Here is a 17,810-nt window from a genome sequence, read left to right as displayed (position 1 = left end):
ACACAAAAGCTTGCGAGGTTACACACACACACACACACACACACACCGAGATGTCTGTGTCTGATGCTAGTCTTGGGTGGAGCAGACATCGCTCGATGGCGTTGAGTGCTGCTCGTGTCTCCAGGCTCGTTTCTCCCGGAAGTGGGTGGTTAAGTCGCCACTCGGTCACTGCTGGCTAACGAGCGATCGCTGGGATGAAGGAGAGTCGGGGGCATTCTTGGGGCTGACAAATATCCAACGACACAGCTGTGAAATTGCATTTTTTTAACCAATTAGTTGCGGTATATCCGCAGAAAACCAGCACAAACGCTCACAAAAAAGGCTCAGACACCCCGCCGCCAAGATGATGGAAGAAATTGACAGATTTCAGGTTCCGACCGAGGCAGAGATGCAGCCTTTTGTAAGTTAAACCAAACTGACTCTTTAACAACCGATTAAATCAGAAATGTTGTCAGTATGCGGTTTTAATAACGTTTTGATGAGCGAACGGTAGATCAATATGAACCAATGACACATGGAGTATTTCATTAGTCTCATGTTGTGTCACCACAGACCGTTGTTTTTTATAAAAATGTTAAATATCTTATATTACGAGAGATCGATGATGGCGCTTCTATGTCTGATGTATGTTTTGCTAGCTAATGTAAGGATGCTGCGCACTGAGACTGTGTGTGTCTCCCTGCATCGAAAACAACATCTGCTTCATTTTATTTTATAACTTCAGCTCAACTTGTTCTTATATTTATTCTATAACTATAAATATTACGTGGTTTCATCAATCTTTCAGAGGCCTTTACCGCCTTGGATTGCTTTATCATGCAGAATACGTGCTAAGGTACCTCAATAATGTCGATACCCTTCCCACCCATGACAAATTCATCAATAATTCTCAGGAAAATAACCAGCTCTGCTCGAAGAGACATCTGGATGGCCCATATTTAACCCATGACCTGTACAGCAGCTGTCAGTGTGCCTCTGGTAGTTATAGATCAGTGGTTATTACTTCAGGACCCAGATTTTACATTGATCATCAAGTGTAAACTCGAAACAATATCAAGCTTATTTTCATAGAAACGTAAACAACTGTTATTCAGATGGGAAATTAAAATTATTTATATTAACTGCATAGGCCTAATAATACGTATATGTATTTATGCAGCAGACTAAATAGTACAATTCTAAATGTTAAAATTCATTTATGTCACGCTTTCTCTGTTCAACCACATACAATATATTTAAAGGTTACGTATGCAGTTTTTGCTTACCTGTCGAGAAGTAGGCCTAACTCTGCAAGTTCAGCATGCTTTCAAAATCCTCCATCTTGTAAAAAGCCACCAGTGTTTACAGTTGTCTTACACCTTTGTTTTGGCAAGTCGTCGAATTTTGGCTTGTACTTTCTGTAACAGAATCTGAATATTATTCTACATTAAATGGTCATGGTCTCACACCGGCTAAACACCTGCTGGCTCAGCCTGTTACAGTAGCCACGCCCAAACTCTCGCTATTGGTTGAACTGGAAAGAGATTGACAGATCTGAATGGACTGCTCTAAATGTTTAATGGTGCCTGGGAGGCTCAGTGTTTACACTTTTTTGGTCGATAAACCCATGAAAGAACAAAATCCATTATGATATATACAGTGGGTACGGAAAGTATTCAGACCCCCTTAAATGTTTCACTCTTTGTTATATTGCAGCCATTTGCTAAAATCATTTAAGTTAATTTTTTTCCTCATTAATGTACACACAGCACCCCATATTGACAGAAAAACACAGAATTGTTGACATTTTTGCAAATTTATTAAAAAAGAAAAACTGAAATATCACATGGTCCTAAGTATTCAGACCCTTTGCTCAGTATTTAGTAGAAGCACCCTTTTGATCTAATACAGCCATGAGTCTTTTTGGGAAAGATGCAACAAGTTTTTCACACCTGGATTTGGGGATCCTCTGCCATTCCTCCTTGCAGATCCTCTCCAGTTCTGTCAGGTTGGATGGTAAACGTTGGTGGACAGCCATTTTTAGGTCTCTCTAGAGATGCTCAATTGGGTTTAAGTCAGGGCTCTGGCTGGGCCATTCAAGAACAGTCACGGAGTTGTTGTGAAGCCACTCCTTCATTATTTTAGCTGTGTGCTTAGGGTCATTGTCTTGTTGGAAGGTAAACCTTCGGCCCAGTCTGAGGTCCTGAGCACTCTGGAGAAGGTTTTCGTCCAGGATATCCCTGTACTTGGCCGCATTCATCTTTCCCTCGATTGCAACCAGTCGTCCTGTCCCTGCAGCTGAAAAACACCCCCACAGCATGATGCTGCCACCACCATGCTTCACTGTTGGGACTGTATTGGACAGGTGATGAGCAGTGCCTGGTTTTCTCCACACATAACGCTTAGAATTAAGGCCAAAAAGTCCTATCTTGGTCTCATCAGACCAGAGAATCTTCAGGTGTTTTTTTTAGCAAACTCCATGCGGGCTTTCATGTGTCTTGCACTGAGGAGAGGCTTCTGTCGGGCCACTCTGCCATAAGGCCCCGACTGGTGGAGGGCTGCAGTGATGGTTGACTTTCTACAACCTTGTCCCATCTCCCGACTGCATCTCTGGAGCTCAGCCACAGTGATCTTTGGGTTCTTCTTTACCTCTCTCACCAAGGCTCTTCTCCCCCGATAGCTCAGTTTGGCCGGACGGCCAGCTCTAAGAAGGGTTCTGGTCGTCCCAAACGTCATCCATTTAAGGATTATGGATGCCACTGTGCTCTTAGGAACCTTAAGTGCAGCAGAATTTTTTTTGTAACCTTGGCCAGATCTGTGCCTTGCCACAATTCTGTCTCTGAGCTCTTCAGGCAGCTCCTTTGACCTCATGATTTTCATTTGCTCTGACATGCACTGTGAGCTGTAAGGTCTTAGCGTTCTGGCGCACTATGGCTGCCGTCGCATCATCCAGGTGGATGCTGCACACTGGTGGTGGACGGGGAGACCCCCCCCCCCCTTCACATTGTAGTGCTTAGAAAAGCAGAAGAGCGCTATATAAATGTAATGAATTATTATTATTATTATTATCAAAATGTGTTGCACTGCACCTATATTTTTTCATCCTATTTCCAGTTTTAATAGCTATGGGCTTTTGAAATTTTGAAATGATTTGCCACAATTCTTGGCCTGTTGCTTATTGAAGTTGACAAATTGCAGCCTTTGTTTCTGAAAATGTTCTGTTTCCTTTCACATCAATCCCAGGGTGTCATAATGAGCTGGGAGAAATCAAACAGTAGAGATAAAGTAAAGCTTTGTTCATCCACATTGATCAAAAATGGACAGAGCAAGGCTCTTGTCCAGAAGAACAGGCATCAAATAAAATTGACTTAATCGATAAAACTAGACTGCCTTGACACTTCTTTCCTTTTTTCCCCTTTTCCACCAGGATCCAGCATCATCGACCACATCAGAGGCAGACTCAGATGCCAGGGAGAGTGAACCTGCCACTCTCAACTATAAACCTTCTCCTCGCCATATGAAGATAGGTGAGTTGTGGGATTGTTTATACTGCCAAACACAAATGCTATGCTTTTATTTAAAGCAATTTTTGCAATTGTTTCATATGACATGATTAAAATATAAGCATGTCTAATATTGTTTTTTCTTTTTCTTTTTTTGCTCTGTAAAGACAAACAGAGAGAGTTGGTTAGGAAAGGGTCACTGAAAAATGGCAATGCTGGAAGCCCTGTCAATCAGCAACCCAAGAAAAATAATGTGATGGCCAGAACAAGGTACAAACAAGAGAAAATGATCAAAGTCTTCACTGTATACATAGTCTGGTTTATTTCATAGTCATGGAAAAAACTCTCTATTTCTCTTACCATCCAGGTTAGTGGTTCCCAATAAAGGCTACTCTTCTTTAGACCAGAGTCCAGATGAGAAACCTTTAGTTGCTCTAGACACAGACAGGTACGCTCTTCACTCATCCTTTACTGATTTATTTATGCCCACACTGGCCACAGGCCTCAGACTCACTGTTTTCACTTGCCTTGCAGCGATGACGACTTTGACATGTCTAGATATTCCTCATCAGGATACTCGTCAGCCGAGGTGAGGTCTCTAAGGGAACAGGTACCTATGAACTCTGGTTAATGTCCTAAGCCCTATACCACAAGCATCATGACAGTGGATTTCCTTCTCAAATGTCACTCACAATCTTGTATGCTCTAAATTGCCTTTTGTTTTAAATGTCTCTCTTTTGTTTTCCTTTAAAGGAATAGCTCACTCAAAAATGAACATTTCTAAACATTTACTCACCCTCAGGCCACCCAAGATGGATGAGTTTGTTTCTTCATCTGAGAAATTTAGCATTTCTTACTTATGGATCCTCTGCAGTGAATGGGTGTTTAAACAGCTGATGAAAAAAATCAAAAGTAATCCATTAAGATCTTGTGAAAAGCTGCATGTTTTTAAAACACAAACTCATTATTAAGATGTTTTTAACGCCAAACCATTGTACTCTATCCATAATATTGCTTTGTCTAGTGAAAAGTCATCTTGTCTGAAGCAGGAAAAAGTTTGCACACATCAAGCAAACCAGTCCAAAATAATTGCAAACAAATATAACAATTCCACAGCAATATTTTGGCCATAAACTATGTTTTAACTAATGAATTAGTTTATTACAGACATGCAGATTTTTACTTCACAGGACTTTAATTAGTGGGCTGCATATCCTTTTTTTATTAGCTATTTGGACTTTTATTCCGACGGCACCCATTCACTGCAGAGGATCCATTGATGTAATGCTAAATTTCTTGGATGGCCTAAGGATGAGTACATTTTCAGCAAATTAGAATTTTGGGTGAATTATTCCTTTAAAGGTCACCATTCCTCATTTGTTGTTGCTAATCATATTCATGTTGTTGTTCATGTCATTGATTCATTAAGCCAATAAATGGCCAATCAAGCTATTGAACTAACTCTGTTGTCTTATTAATCTATTAAATAACTGCTGCCAGGAGTATTGAATTCATTCATATAATTTAATTAGTGAGGTTATGCAGCCCGGCCTGACATACTGTCCGTTGCTTCCTGCAGCAGATAAACCAGGATCTGAACATCCAGCTACTGAAAGATGGATACAGGCTGGATGAGATCCCTGACGATGAAGACCTGGACCTCATACCACCCAAATCCGTTAACTCCACCTGCATGTGCTGCCAAGCCACCTCCTCCACTGCTTGTCAAATCCAGTAAATCTGTCACCTTTTCCCCTCCCTGTGCTCCCTCTCTCTCTTCCCCTCCCTCGTTCCCTTTCATAACCTCAGATAAGACATCTAATCAATATTACAGAGGGAAATGTACAGTAAATGTTATGATGAACATGGTGTACAGGAAAATATGAACACACACACACAAAACACATTACATCTGCTAATACACACACATAGACACATTTACTCTAACATATGATTATTAACATGACTATTATTGGTTGCTTCCTCCTATGGCAGGATATGCACTGTTTGCTAATATGCTAGGAGAGTCTGCTCACTTTCACCTCCTAGCTGGCATTGTGTTATACTGTACAAGTGAACGTAGAACAAATAAAGCATTCAGATGGCTTTAATTGTGAATTAAACAACTTGATGTTACAAAGAGTTTGAAATAGCTTATCCACTGAATTTTCTGCTTTCATGTTGCACTCATTGCATTAACGTCATCGTTATGGTAAGATTTGATTTCCGTATGGATCTGGTTGGATGTTTATTGTTCGTGGCTGCTATTGAGGCTATACTTGGAATCGTTTCTGTTGAACATTTTGCATGTTGGTGCATTCGTACTGCAGCGCTAACAGTAGCCTTGTCTGGCATGCACCTGGGCATCACACTTTTTTGTTTACTCTTGATATCTCACACACGTGTATTTAACTGAATCACGTTTGAAGCTACGCTGGATTTGAGATGCAAATGAGTCATGAACGAAAATGAAAAACAGCAACCCGTTTTTGTTTGATGGGTCAAGGTCTAGATATTTGTTATTTTCACAGTAACCTCTCACAACAGACCGCAGATGATAAAATGATTACACAAAGACCTTTCTGTCTCTCAAAGCAGTTTTTCTAAGGTCAGAAATCACTGGGTCTGATTTAGTAACTGTTATGACATTTTAAAAATGCTGTTTTGTTTCTTAGACAGAATGCCCAAACATGTTAGATGTTTAAATTGCCTATAAGCTTTCTTAAAATAAGTATTGTTTTATTCTGGAAGATGTTCAGATTTGAAGGCACCAAAGAATGTTTATGCTCCTTGTCAGAATCAGAATACATGACTGAATTTCATGAAAATCAGTTGTGGGCCGTTTAAAAGCACTGTTTTCTGCTGGTCTTTGGAACTAAACCTAGAATGTTAATGTTGATCAAATCCCTGGCCTATCTTTACATTCATTATTGTTATTATTAAAAAATGATTCAAGCTGTCACTGATGAACCCGCACTGTTCATCTACACATGAATTTACAGCTTTTTCCCTTCCATTTAGCTTTGAAAGCCATCTTTACACACTACTTATTGTCTAGATCAAGAAACTGTTTTCATTCGAACTGCTCATATTCACTTTTTAGTCCGTTTTAACTGTGGCTAAAATAGTGTAATGACCTGATGTATCCAATTCAAAGCGTAATCAAAGGTGAGCGTTTGTTGGACAAAAGCTGTGTTTTTATGTTATAAATATGTTAATTATGTGAGAAAGTCCATTTATGTATTAACAATGTTGTTATTGGTTTCAGTGATATCAATAAAAGCAGACCTGAATTACACTTTCCCTCGTTTTAATTAATCCTCTATATACATAATTTACAGGTAATGAAAGCAGTTGAATGTTGCATAAATGATACTGATGGAAAAATACAGCACATGTATGTTCAACGGTAGTGGCTCAAGGTCTGTAAGACATAGATATACACATCACAACACTTGCATTCACACTGAACAACTGAGAAGAGTTTTGTAAGTTACAGCAAACTACTTCTCTATAACTTGCTAATTAAATTCTGCAATCTAAGAGTTCTTAAGCTCAAAACAAGGCACAGGTTGAGCATTTTTACAGTGACGGTATGTTTCAAATAAATTGCTTCTTGAATTCAGGCTCACAATCTACTAAACATAGAACATCTGAACAATAAATTAGCACAGATTGTATGAGACAATAAAAGCCAAACATCTGTTGATCTGTTATCATAACATAAAATATAAAAAATCTATACAATTGTTATTGAACAAATATCCAATAATGTATTGATTTTTGATTCACACATAAAATTCAGTTTGTGCTTGTGTCTTTTAAAGCGCAATGGCTGATCATTATGGTAGATTCAAACTAAATCTAGATTCAAATTACATTAAGTATTTCATACAAGTCCCCAAAGTGGGACTTGTATGAAAATGAAAAACTCATTCACAAAACTAATAAAATACTATGTTACTCAAGTTCATTGATTGATTGTAAATAGGCTGCTAATAGAACCATAGGTAGTGGGAGAAATATACAATCTTTGTTCTGTCTTTTTCAGCTGTGCAGTCAGTGTATGGATCTAAGGCACAGCTTTTAGTTTGTGTTTTCCCATAACACACATATAGATGGCGGTGGTAAACTATTAAAGAGTCAACTTCTGTTATGTCTCACTACTACATCACTTGTGAAGGCTGATGAACAAAAAGTTTCATAAAGAAATAATAAAAGTGTTCTGAATAAAAGAGTATTTTCAGTGCTGTACATTAAATAAGTTACATTCTTTTGTATAACTGATTAGAATATGCAAATATTTACTTAGGACTGATAAAACACAAAAGCTTGTTTGTGTGCGTAAAACCTCACATGATGCAAAGTTAATCTCATAAGTACCCATCTATTGTAATATCATACAAATACCATCTTCAACACTGAAGTCAACTGCTTTCCCCGTAAATAACACAAAAGAACCGAAAACAGTTATTTTAAAACCCACTTCCAATAACTGGACCACTGCAAAATTTGACACTTCAAAGTGATCAATAAAATGTGTCTTGGTTTCAGCACGCATAATATAGTTTTACTCAGAATATGTTCACTTCCCTTTGTCACAGTGGGTGTGTAATAAATCCCCTGGCTCCTCTGTATTGAAATCAATCTCATATTTGTGATATGTGATATAAATACTCCTATATATTTCAAATAATCCTCAGAGTAAATGTGATGATTTCAGACTAAATCTGATGATTTCTGTCCATTCCATTGGGAAGTCCTTGGAGAACTCCAGCACAACATATTTTGTATGTCTCCATTATGTAAAACCTCTGTTATCTCATATCATCAGCTCAATAACAGAAGCTCCGAGATCTGAGCCTCAGGAAAGTGAGACATCCAAAATGTGCAGCAGGGGGTCACGTGGTTGCTCAAACACCAGCAGACACGTGATCGCTGGAGCCAGAGGACGATGTGGACGCTGAAGAGTGTCGTCTTCGCCCGGCGGGACCCTGGAGCATGCTGGGGTGGAAGCCGACGTGTCTGCGGGCGTGCTTGGTGAGGTGGTCGCTTCGCATGAAGCATTTGTCGCAGAGCGGGCACATGAAGCGCTTCTCCCCGGTGTGCGTGCGAAAATGTCGAGTCAGTTCATCCGACCGTGAGAATTTCTTTGCACAACCTGGCCATGTACACTGAAAGGGCCTCTCACCTAAGAAAACACACAACGGAGAGAGAAATTTAAGACTGTTGTTATTTCAGCCCCATCTGAGAAAACAGCCAGCGGCAAAAAAACAACAAAAACAATCGACACATCTAGATTATTTTTCCATGCATGTAAGCACATTCGCCGGTGTTTTGGCGACTTGCTCGGTGCGCGTCTGTGATGTCAAAACCGAAGAAAACGCAGATTTTTTTGGATAGGTTTAGTTGTCAGAGGATGTGAACGCACTCACTGGGCGGGGCTGCGCTTGGCTTCAGTGCTGCACCACGCGCCCAATGTTTACAACTGGAATCAGGAGATGTGTGCATCGCGTCATCGTTGCGTTGTTAGGTTATATGCGGTTATTTTAGTGCGTGTCGCATTGAAGTATACGGATCATCAGGGACCAGCGGCCACGATACACTTATATTAGACCAATTATAGAATATAATAAAATCGGGACAGTATAGAACAGACATTTAATCCATATGAAGCATAAACCAGACAACAGTTTAAAAGTTTATTTCGCGATATGGGTTCTGCCAGTTAGCAAGCTTGAAATTATACATGGCTACTTCTAGCATTTTTTTCCCCCACACGATTACGCAATTTTTTTTTATCACACGGTGTCCTGCGAAACAGTGTTGACTAAGCAACATGTTTGCTCACACTTTTTGATTAGAAACAGTGTGTACTGTTCCGCTCTCGTGTGTACCCATGTGCGCTCCGCCTGCGGTTACACCCACTGTTACATGAGTGGCAGTTCCCCAGAACACGCGGGCGTGGGGCGTAATAACAGACTGCGTGCCAGATACAAGAACAATCCGAGTCGAACCCCCGGTGTTAGTTGATTTACTGTAGTGTACACATAAGCATTTTTCTATTTTCTTACCGGTGTGTACTCTGAAGTGCGCCTTAAGATGGGACGATTTGCCGTATATTTTCCCACAGCCAGCATAGGGACAGCAGTGTCTCTTCTCAGCGGATACATGCAGTCTGTCGCGGTTCCGTGTCCTTTTCACTCTACTCGCACTCTGTCTGGATTTCTCCCGGTTTTCCGGTGAATTGTCTGCATCGCTGTTCACTATGCATTTGCCGCTGATGCCGCTCGGGATGCACTGATTTAAGTCCAGCAGGATCATTGCGACCATTAACAGAGTCCGGCTCTCTTGACTTTCTTCAGATCTCTCCTCGCCGGCTAGTTTGTCTGAGCGGTCACCGTTTGAGACCGGCCCCAATGACCTTGCTGCTGCGTCAGCGTACGACATTGTAGTTAGCCTACCCCAAAATGTCCTGCAAATGGAGAAATCAGCTGTTACTGTAACTTAAACACACTAAAACTTAGGGAGCGGGACTCTCATCATATACGCATCGGGATACAGATGACTCCGGAAAACGTGGCTTCACGCTTACACGTGTCTTTCCCAGTGTGACTGGGATGATTAATGTTCCAAGCGAAGAATAAAAGCGTGTGTCGCTGCGTCCACACGCACAAGTTATCGAATAAACATCCAGGTGCCTATTCCCAATATTATTTCAACCACATCAGAAAGCGTGGAACTTTGCGTACTGTCATTCCCTTCTATCCTCATAAGTGCGTCAACTCTGTGCCGCTGTTTGCTTTTCTCGTCTGAAAGAAACTACTTCGCGGAATTCCAAAGGGTCATCATAAAACTAGTCGCTGATTGGACACGGGGGTCCAAGAGCGACGCTTTGAATGCAGTACCAGGAATCACCTAGGCAGCATGAGATTGAGGGGTCATGGATCCAATAGTCTTCTGAGTATCAGATGAGGGGCGTGCTACCATAACAGGAACAATAGTAGCATGCGCCCTCCTCCAGCACCGATGCACTCAATGCACTTGCTGATATACTTGTTTCTAAAAAAAGCAGTAGACGTTTGCATTGATAAGATTGCGCATTTACATTAATGTACAGTCACTGGAATTAAAAAACAAAACAAAACACACACACACACACAAACTGTGAGTCAGTTTCACACTGTAGCCTATTGCATAGTGAAAAATATATTAACATAACCATAAAATATAGAATTCAGTAAATAAACTATTTAACAGGTTGATTAGTGTATATTGGACATTGCACCCAAAAGAGGTTGTTAAAAAGGGATTTTAAAAGTAAATATTCTGTATATAGGCAGAAATATCTAGGCCTATATGTGATTAAACTGTGCTCAAATGAGTGAACTCTGCCTCACAAACTCACGACCACTTTAAATGGCAACAGCAATATCCATTTCCTCGAAAAGGGACCCCTATTTGCCTTCAACTTGAAATGCATCTCTCAGCTTTCAGGGAAGCTGGTCGCACAGAAGCATTGAGCAATTGATCTCTAACACACGAGAGCAGCACGTTTCTCCCTTCTTTCAATAAAGCGTGCAAGCAGAGGTTTGCTGCTGCCCATGCATGGCCTATAGAAGTTTTGAGGCGCTTGGAGAAGGCGAAATTAGCCAATGAGAGCAAACGTAACACGACTCTTTTCGGAGTAATCTCCGGACTCAAGGAGCTTCACACTGAGAGACAGTTCTAGGACAATATGGCAACAACACTTGCGACCCCATTTCATTTTATCCATAGGCATGAACATATTATGATACTGTTGAAAGCCTACCAAAAAAGCGTAGATACAGTTTGCTACATTATGGACAACATGATCAACAATCCTATTAACACATCACTTAAGCAGAATCATCTAAATATTTCGCATTTCATGTTTATATATATTTCTACACATTTCGTACCATAAATCTTGTTTATTGTTATTATTATTAACAACACTTGATGGTACGCTCTTACTTTTCTTGGTAAGTGTTGACATTCATGGGAATTAGATTTCATTATCGCAGGATAAAGAAATCCTGGTGACTCATGAGAACAATCTACATGTTAACTCGTGTAATAAATCATCTCGTTTCTAACAACGCTGCCAATACGAGATGGATCACGTTGTTGTTGTTATTGCGCTCTAACCAGCCCCACACACACGTCTGTTTTTGTGGAACAGAATGTACCGTGAACTAGAAGTGAACTTGAACGCCTCCCTACGATGCAGAAAGGACAGTGCAAGCAACACTTCCGCTCAAATGCGGAGTCACGCTTATGTTTCAGCAGAAGAGTACGCTGGCCGTTTCCGATCTCAAGAAGGATCTGTTCTTTGGAATTTCGGGATGCATTGCACAGTACCAAAGCTGGTAAAGCTCTAGTAAAGATGCACTAGGCATAAGCTTTGTAGACAGGAAATTCTCGAGACGTGGGACTAAATAGGCAAAGTAAATGCCATTCTCTGGAAATAATGTGACAAGATCCTATTAATTACACTGGAAGTGCATGTAAAGTGAACAATAGTAAAAAAAAAAAAAAAGAACCACCATGATGTTTTGAATTATATATATATATTATTTTATTTGTTAATACATGCCAAACATCTTATTCACATTGAGGAATACAGTATTCACATTGTATTTGCATCCAAATACTTAGCCTTCTTCTACTGTAGGACAAGAGTCCTCAGATCCTGCTCTCATCTCTCAGCTCTTATCTTTTGGAAGAACAACATGCATTTTAAAGACACTAAGTAAACTAAGACCTTTCCGTTCAAACTACAGCATTATTGCAGAAAACATGTGCTTGGACTTGTTAGCAGACAAGTGCTCACCAATAAGTTTAAAAAGAAGTGGAGGGGAAAACTCGACTAAAGTGGTATACAATTCACAACCTTTTATGCTACAGTATAGGAAAATATTAAGAAAATACTGTACATAAAGTTATAAGTCGTCATGTCATTTTGGCACACTGGGTAGGTTGTCATAGTGTAATGTCTTCTATCAGACACACAGAAACGTTCTCGTAAAATCCTATAATTATATATTAAACTCGTTTTTTACATCCACAGAAAGATTTACAGATCATATACAGAACATTTACATGTGGAAAAACAAGTGTCATAAATATGCTCGCTCTTCTATCCCAAACAAAAACCCTTAACAAGAGAGCAAAACAGAGGATAGAGAGATAAACTTGCATTCAGTAACTTAGAAGAACAAATACCCTATCCATCTTCTTTTGCTGGAACCAGTCCAACATGAGGGTTTGTTAAAAGACATTATTCAGATAATACAGCATGGACATGTTTTAAGGGCCCATGTATTGTTCACGTGTTCATTTCACCTCCATTTTAAGGCTCATTGCACTATAATCACCTTGTAGAAGTGTTAGCTCCTTCCCTGTGAAGGAGAGCAGGCCCAAATAGGAAATCGAGTTTCAAATCATACAAAATGAAGCAAATCTGATTAACATAGTGAAAGTCATACTAATATTGATATTAAACCACAGTGATTAAAATTACTGCTATGCACAAAAAAATAAAATAATGTCTTTTAGTATTTTGCTTTTGGTTCACATACAAGCTCTAACACCAAGTGTACATTTCTACATCTCAAAACACTGTGACTGTAATAAATGTTTTCAAATCTCTTAGCAGTATTGCACATCGGTAAGGCAAATAAAATACATCCTATGAGTGATACATGTGGTGGAAAAGTGACTACATTGAATAGCACACTGGATTTATGCCAGAGATACAAAGCACATTTGTGTATTGCTTTAAACTGCACTGTTTCATTTAAATTAAACAGCAATTTAAAACAGCGTTTTTTGTGATTGATTGATTTATATGCAATTTTTAAAAACGGAGAAGTCAGATCTCCTTATCCTTCTGAATGCCCACTATGATACAAATTTTTTTTCATTATAAACAATAAACCACACATATATATATATCTTGATTAACCATAAAAGAGGAATAAAATTGCCAAGGCATATAACTTCCTGAAAATAGAAGAGAATATTATGTATTAGTGTTTATTATAACATATTAACAGAGAAATATATATTTAACATTGAAGGGATCCCTGTCTCAACTGCACTGATGTGCTTTTAAGATCTTTCCAAATTAAACACTGCACTATCAGGTTGATTAGTGATGAGACTGGTGTGCATAATGAACTCCTGCTTTAAAGTGCATAACACTTCTTACTGACCGACCGACTCTCTGTGGCGTCTTGCATAGCAAGTCAACATATATTACCTGTTCTGTTTAAAACAACATACACATATCAAGACTACCAGGCTTTTCGCTTTTAAATCCATTTTTGAAAGGTTCTCTATGCATTTGCAATATTCTGAAAAGGTTGTTTGTTAATGTTAATGGCATAATATCACACTACTATAAATTTTGCCACTGCAGCACTTTTTTGTATGAATGGGAGTACTTAAATGACCTGCTACCTACAGGATACAACCTGGACACACTGCATAATACTGTAGGCGGCAATTCAATGTGCTTGACTGTTCAATTGGAGTTTAAAATTGAGTTAAATAGGTATTTCCAAATTTCCAGTATTTCCAAATACTGTTTACTTCTTCCACATACTATTATTAAATAGTATGCAGTATACAGTATATACAGCGCAGTTAGCAGTAAACTAGCATGCCATACCAAACATGTTGTTAGTGTAGAGTTCAGCTGGTTACTTTTATTTAGATATACTCAAATGGGCACCCTTCTGTGATATATTTGGAACAATACAGACTACAAAAGACAAAACATGATCATTTAATGCTTTAAAATTAGTTATCTGTTTAATAGTGAGAGTGGAAATTGTGCACAAACTTATGCTGCATTCAGACACCTCATATAACGTTGCTGTATGATTATGAAGCTTTTCGAAAGCAGATGTATAAACCCACATGGGCCGAGAAGTATTTCAAGGCTACAAATGGTTAATCTTGTCATAATAAAGCCAATTATATTCTACATTCAACATTTTAGGGAAGATATGTTCAACTAATCTGGTGTGTGGGTTGACAGAACAAATCTTTGTATACACAACAAACTTGAGCATTACATTTTTGTAACTGTCAAACTCCTGTTTTCATTTACGTTTCAATTGTTTTGGAATTAAACCATCACTCTATCTGGCCTGTAGGAGATACACAGTCTATGAAGAGAGCGCATGATTCAGGCTGTGTCGAGGGTGACTCATCTAAGCTAAAACAGTAAGTTGCATTGCAAGGTTGTGTTAAGGCCTGTTCACACCAACACAAATATTCAGCACAAAAATTCAGTTGCAAGTGCAATTTGTCTTTTCAGACCTTTGCAAAAAAAATGCCAGTCAGGCTAAATGAAAATACAAAATCACTCCCTGACAGTAGGTGGCGCTTATACACAAGGAGAAATGTTACCCTGGTACATAAAATGCTTTTTTAATAAATACTTCTCATTTCTGAAGCTCACCTGTCACACAGAGTCAATTTTTTTCGTATTTACATTTATATGTTTTCAAACAGCCTTTCAAATTTATTTAAAATTTGCTATGGTGTTTATCAAGCAACACCAAATACAGGAGTACAGAGCCAAGAGAGTTGCTTCCAAAGCAACAGTAAATAGCAGAGGAAGGATCTGCAAAATAGTCTGTTGCTGAGCGTTACTAAAGCCGAGGTCACACAAAATTTCTTCAGACATTGCATCTGTCGTGATATGATGTCACACGCTGATGTGTCTTTTAAAAACCTAAATTCAACATTTAAAAAATGTATGTTCTTTTAATTCAGCTCTGAGGTCATGCCATTATGTTCCGATCTTCGTTACATATCAGAGTTGACCAACCATGAACTTTGGAAGGCAGCAAAATATTTTGCGTGTTCATTCGCTTGTGTATGAATGGAAGTCAGTGGAACGAAACGTGTATTGTGACCGCCCCTTAAGTTGTAGTTTATGTAACAGCAGTGGCTGTGGGCACATGGCCAAAACGCAGTGCAATTAATTCTTCATTGCAGTGCAATGAAAAAGCTGTTGGAAACCTCTCCAAAAATATTTTTTTTTCATACCGAACATTCATCTTAGTGTTAACAGGCCCTTAATCTCAAGGTTTTCGCCTCAACTGGGAACTAATGTTGGCCTAAGGGCAGTGGTCATCTTCTGAGTCTATGAATTCTAAAGAACACTTTGCAGTGTTAGAAAAACAGAAAAGTTGATACCCATGATAAAACATTCCAGTGTATAGCTAATTACTCACTCAGTACTAATTAACGGACTGGCCCTTGGATTTTAAACGAGGTAGAGCCATCCTACAGGAACTAGATCTACAATGGCATCACTACTGGTATGCCATCATCATGTGTAATTATGTCTGCTGTCAAAACTTCGGAACGCAGAGGGTTTGGCCGGTTTCCTCATGGACAGCGAGTCTGTCTTACCCTCCAGCCTTGCCCCGGCTCTGGCCTTTTGGAAAGGATTCCTTGAGCTTCCAAGACCCTTGTCCATTCTCTCACTAATGGAGAAGCTCTTTCGGGAGTAGATGTTGGAGTGAGACTCCTCCGATGAGGAGCAGCTGTTTGCTCGCTCAAGTCTAGAAATCGGCGAACAAAACGGGCCCAGTGCGAGGCCCGAGCCCAGGTCTGCGCCCATTCCCCCACTGCTGCTTTGACCCCTTTTACCTGTGTCTGCTGACCCCTCTGCGGGTTCCTCCAGATCAGATTCTGCGTGACTGAGCTCGGCGTCTCTCTCGGGATGTGAGACACCCAGGTCCTGGGGCTTATCGAATGTGAAAGAGCCTCCAGGGGAGTCAGACCTCTCTGGGACAGGGTAAGGGGTAGAGACGCAACGGGTGTCGATGCAATCTGTTATGCTGGTATATTCGGCCGCCTTCACCTGCACGCCCATGCCGCCATAGTAGCCACGTGACGTGAACATCAAGCTGTGCGACTTAACCAACGGCGGCTCGTCCAGAAACAAAGGTCCTGCTGCAGACAGGAAGCGGCTGCTCTTAGACCGCTCGAGAACGCCAGCTGATGGTGGCGGCGAGGGGTCCAGGTCCCAGGGGGGCAAGGTATCCGGCAGCAGGTGGGCAGAGCAGAGCGATAAGTCAGCGGCGGCACTGTCCTCAAACAGGACCGTACCATCCGACTGTCTTTCGCTACCCCCGCTGCAGTCTCGCCCCCCTGAGAGCACCACCTCCATGATCTCAGAATGGAGAGATGAGTCTCGAGCGAGAGATGGAACTGTCCGGACCGGCTCCAAGAAGCTCTCAGTGGGTGGGACGTCCTCTGAGGCAGAAACATAGATGTCTATGCAGGAAGAAGGGCGAAGCTGCTGCTGCACAGATAAAGTATTCAAAGGTGTGGGCTTGGACTCTTTGGGACCTGCTCCTGAGGACACAGACTGTGAGCTGCTGGCCCGATGGAGGCTGAACAATCTGTCTTTAAAGAAGCCTTCTCCTCGATCTGCTCCGCTTCTATCCTTGGAGGAAGGGCTTACGTAGAAGGAGTGACTGCGGACACGTGGGGCCAGAGCGCTCGGAGATGTAGGGGAAATGGATTCCTCGCCACCCTGCTCCAGAGACTCTTGCAGCCTGTAGGAATTGCCTTCTTGGCTGTTGAAACTGCTCTGGCGCAGGATGTAATTTGTATCTGTGCAGTCAGATGATGTCCTGGACCGGGCTTTGTTGACTTCGCCTCGATCCACACCAGCAACTCGCTCCAGTGCCACAGCAATGCGGCCGATCATCTCCTCCATCTGGGCGAGCCGGATATCCACAGTCTGCAGGGATGCTTTCATGAAATGTTCCCTTTCATTCACTTCCTCCAAACGCATCGCCATGTTCTCCACCCTGAGATTAGAGAATTTCATGAGTATTCCTGAGGCCATTTCCGAAAATCTACAACTGTTAATGTTGCGTTGCTTACACTTCACATAATAGTGTTTACAGTATGTTACACTAAATACACAACTGTTCAAATGTTTGGAGTCAGTATTTAAAAAAAACTAAATTAATACTTTTATTCAGCAAGGATGTATTCAACGGATTAAACTGAAATAATATTTAACAATATTACTGTTTTTATTGTAATTATGTTCAAATAAATGTAGCCCTGGTGAGCATGAGAAGCTCAAAAACAAAACTCTTACCGTTATCAAACTTTTAAAGAGTAGTGTACATAATCAAGTAATTATTGATAGTAATGATCATTTATTTAATTTGTATATTTGTATGTGTGTACAGTCAAAGTCCCTTTAAGCATAGGGTATTCTATAGTCTTTGGTACAGACAGTACATTTGAATGAAA

The 17,810-nt window shown here is 40.3% G+C and overlaps 3 protein-coding genes across 8 annotated transcripts in view; 1 reads left to right on the top strand and 2 right to left on the bottom strand.

Moving 5' to 3' along the window:
• On the top strand, window positions 1–6,779 carry LOC306871794 (protein FAM219A-like). Of its 2 annotated transcripts, none has more exons than XM_079419960.1 (6): window positions 1–400; window positions 3,407–3,506; window positions 3,650–3,752; window positions 3,850–3,930; window positions 4,017–4,092; window positions 5,062–6,779. In XM_079419960.1, exons 1-6 carry the CDS (start codon window positions 344–346, stop codon window positions 5,218–5,220), a joined length of 576 nt encoding a protein of 191 aa, XP_079276086.1. In that variant the 5' UTR covers window positions 1–343; the 3' UTR covers window positions 5,221–6,779. The 2 variants fall into 2 exon arrangements, with proteins under 2 accessions (XP_079276086.1, XP_079276087.1); XM_079419961.1 differs by having other exon boundaries at window positions 79–400; window positions 4,017–4,071.
• LOC306871793 (Krueppel-like factor 9) lies at window positions 6,610–10,351 on the bottom strand. Of its 2 annotated transcripts, XM_079419959.1 has the most exons (3): window positions 10,078–10,351; window positions 9,557–9,957; window positions 6,729–8,673 (listed from the first exon to the last, which is right to left on the bottom strand). In XM_079419959.1, the coding sequence occupies exons 2-3, from the start codon at window positions 9,930–9,932 to the stop codon at window positions 8,396–8,398; spliced, it is 654 nt and encodes a 217-aa protein (XP_079276085.1). In that variant the 5' UTR covers window positions 9,933–9,957; window positions 10,078–10,351; the 3' UTR covers window positions 6,729–8,395. The 2 variants fall into 2 exon arrangements, with proteins under 2 accessions (XP_079276084.1, XP_079276085.1); XM_079419958.1 differs by having other exon boundaries at window positions 6,610–8,673; window positions 9,557–10,351.
• A 3,385-nt stretch (window positions 10,352–13,736) lies between these two features.
• LOC306871647 (transient receptor potential cation channel subfamily M member 3-like) overlaps window positions 13,737–17,810 on the bottom strand; it is a gene marked incomplete at its 5' end in the record, with an annotated part of 440,831 nt that continues 436,757 nt past the window's right edge. For all 4 annotated transcript variants that reach the window (XM_079419714.1, XM_079419715.1, XM_079419717.1 and 1 more), the window contains one exon: window positions 13,737–17,353. In XM_079419714.1, coding sequence (XP_079275840.1) covers window positions 15,859–17,353 — 1,495 coding nt within the window. In that variant the 3' untranslated portion in view covers window positions 13,737–15,858. The remainder of the gene's footprint in view (window positions 17,354–17,810) is intronic.

Source organism: Barbus barbus (assembly GCF_936440315.1).
Source record: "Barbus barbus genome assembly, chromosome: 6".
NCBI classification, from domain to species: Eukaryota; Metazoa; Chordata; class Actinopteri; order Cypriniformes; family Cyprinidae; genus Barbus; species Barbus barbus.
This window is presented reverse-complemented; position numbering and strand designations above follow the sequence as displayed.

Excerpts from the sequence above, each read along its gene's own strand:
- LOC306871793 (XM_079419958.1), bottom strand. The coding sequence starts at position 9,932 with ATGTCGTACGCTGACGCAGCAGCAAGGTCATTGGGGCCGGTCTCAAAC. Across the intron at positions 8,674-9,556 it reads GCACTTCAGAGTACACACCG|GTGAGAGGCCCTTTCAGTGT; the intron begins GTAAGAAAATAG and ends GTGTTTTCTTAG.
- LOC306871794 (XM_079419960.1), top strand. The coding sequence starts at position 344 with ATGATGGAAGAAATTGACAGATTTCAGGTTCCGACCGAGGCAGAGATG. Across the intron at positions 401-3,406 it reads AGGCAGAGATGCAGCCTTTT|GATCCAGCATCATCGACCAC; the intron begins GTAAGTTAAACC and ends CTTTTCCACCAG. Across the intron at positions 3,753-3,849 it reads AATGTGATGGCCAGAACAAG|GTTAGTGGTTCCCAATAAAG; the intron begins GTACAAACAAGA and ends CTTACCATCCAG.